The sequence below is a fragment of the Myotis brandtii genome, unplaced genomic scaffold, assembly GCF_000412655.1.
Source record: "Myotis brandtii unplaced genomic scaffold, ASM41265v1 scaffold105, whole genome shotgun sequence".
In the NCBI taxonomy this organism is placed as follows: domain Eukaryota; kingdom Metazoa; phylum Chordata; class Mammalia; order Chiroptera; family Vespertilionidae; genus Myotis; species Myotis brandtii.
This window is the reverse complement of record NW_005353538.1, coordinates 6,514,832-6,517,052: the sequence shown is the minus strand read 5'-3', so window position 1 is coordinate 6,517,052 and position 2,221 is coordinate 6,514,832. Positions and strand designations below refer to the sequence as shown.

The following is a 2,221-nucleotide window of genomic DNA, read 5'->3' as shown; positions in this document are numbered from 1 at the left end:
TTCTATCCCTCTCCCTTCCTCTCTGTAAAAAATCAATAAAATATATATTTTTTAAAATAAAAATAAATGGAAAAATGTCCTCGGGTGAGGATTAACAACAAAAAATTAGGATAATTAAGACATAATCCTAACCCTTGAATATAAAGCCACAGACATAAAATGGAGAAAAATGAAGTCAAAGTTATGTAGTGAGACAGAATTTGCTGGACAAGATGAAATAAATATTGAACTAAACACCAGGCAAAACTTCTTCATGAGTGACTGTTAATAATAGATCATGGAGTAGATCATTATGTTCACACAAAAAAGACTCTTGTATAGAAATTTCTACAAATAACTAAGTGAAGGAAAAGTTCTAGTCTTAACCCTTTACAGAAGGCAGCTGGTTTTTATCCATTTCTAGTATCAGAAACACACTAATATACATGGGATTACCCTAATATCTAATAAACTGACTTATTTAAGAGAATCACCTGTGATTGTTGCCTTCAGCTTTGTTTCAATGCTATGAGATATGTCTATTCTACACTTATTCTTTATTGTTAATTCTCTCATTTATTAATACTACTGGACTACTTCACACTCTTAGAAAACAGAACACGCCGAAACCGGTTTGGCTCAGTGGATAGAGCGTTGGCCTGCGGACTGAAAGGTCCCGGGTTCGATTCCGGTCAAGGGCATGTACCTGGGTTGTGGGCACATCCCCAGTAGGAGATGTGCAGGAGGCAGCTAATCGATGTTTCTCTCTCATCGATATTTCTAACTCTCTCTCTCTCTCCCTTCCTCTCTGTAAAAAAAATCAATAAAATATATTAAAAAAAAAAAAAGAAAACAGAACACCACATTGCAAAGGAAAACACCAATTGAGGACTTTCATTCAACAGACAGCACTTGAGGCCCACTAAAAATTCTATCTATACATATTAAGTACAAATCATCCTCAAAATATAACATAATGTCGTGAATGAAAAATGCCAAGCATTATCCTGCTACTACATTGTGGCTGAGAATAACACACCTGGAAGTAACAACTAGGATTAAAAGTTATCAATTTTCACGTTTAAATTCCTATTTACTTTCACGACAAGAGGTAGCCATATTTAATGCCAGTTTCCAGAATGTGATAGCCATCTCTGAAAACTAATGAATAGATAATAAACTTTCTAGAGTTAACACCCAGAGGCTGAGCCTCACCTGCATGTGAGTGGGAAATGAGCTACCAGGAGCCTGAGCAGAAGGTGTAGGTGGCGAAGAAGTGACAGCAGGGGTTGGTGCTGGGGCTGCTTGTGGGGTGGGTGCTGCCGAATCCAGTGTATAATTTTTAAAGGCCTCAACATCCTCAGGTCTAAGGAAGAGAAAGAATGCATAAGTATAAGGGGGGGGTTATAAAGCAGATTTAGCTCCTACAGAAGGAGTCTTAGGAGCCTTTAACTCCTAATTCCTCGATTCTGGGTTAAAATAGCCCACTAATCACCTAAATTCCAAAAATCACCAGGGTGCTACTCACTTTTCAACTGTGATACAGATGACAGCTCCAATTGGAACATCTCTGGTGCCTTCGGCAACAAGTATCTTTGCCATGTAACACTCCTCCATGCTCTCAAATCCCACCGTGGCTTTATCAGTTTCAACCTTTTAACACAAAAGTAGGCGCTTAGGCTTGTGCTGCCAAGTTATGAAGATTATTAGCTTGTGTTTAGAAGTGAAAATACAACCTCTATCACAGCGCTGAAAGAAGGAATTATTTTTTAAAACTTAGCTAAAAATTCATTTCTGCCAGCTGCTGACCATTTAACCAAGCTTCTCTAACATCAAGTTGAAATCAACATCTCAGTTTCTTAAGCAAAAGGAGTAACTACCCACCCGGAAAGTTAATGCTCCGTTTAGCTAACTCGGTCCCTTTTAACTTATCTCCATATTTTAAAACAACTCACCTCTGCAATGAGTTCGCCCTCGTTGATTTTTTCCCCTTCCTTTTTCTCCCAACGGGCGATGGTGCCTGCTTGCATGGTGGGGGAAAGAGAGGGCAATGCAACCTGGAGGAGGAAAAGGAGGAGCACGAACATTTAAACGGGCTGCCTCCCTCTCCGTCCTGTTTCCCGTTTCATGCCATTCAATGTAATGCAAAGAGTTTGCGTCTCGCCACCCGCTGGGCCCTGAGGCCGTGGGGCTGTGCAGGGAGCTCCGGCCGCCAGGACCTCCCGTGCCAGCTTCCTGCTCC

At 40.6% G+C, this 2,221-nt stretch overlaps 1 protein-coding gene across 1 annotated transcript in view; it reads right to left on the bottom strand.

Moving 5' to 3' along the window:
• The window catches only part of DLAT (dihydrolipoamide S-acetyltransferase), a 30,069-nt gene extending 27,895 nt beyond the window's left edge, over positions 1–2,174 (bottom strand). Inside the window, exons 1-3 of the mRNA XM_005856849.2 lie at positions 1,935–2,174; positions 1,508–1,632; positions 1,195–1,345 (exon numbers count right to left, since the gene is read on the bottom strand). Coding sequence (XP_005856911.1) covers positions 1,195–1,345; positions 1,508–1,632; positions 1,935–2,066 — 408 coding nt within the window. The 5' untranslated portion in view covers positions 2,067–2,174. The remainder of the gene's footprint in view (positions 1–1,194; positions 1,346–1,507; positions 1,633–1,934) is intronic.
• Between the last annotated feature and the right edge of the window lie 47 nt (positions 2,175–2,221).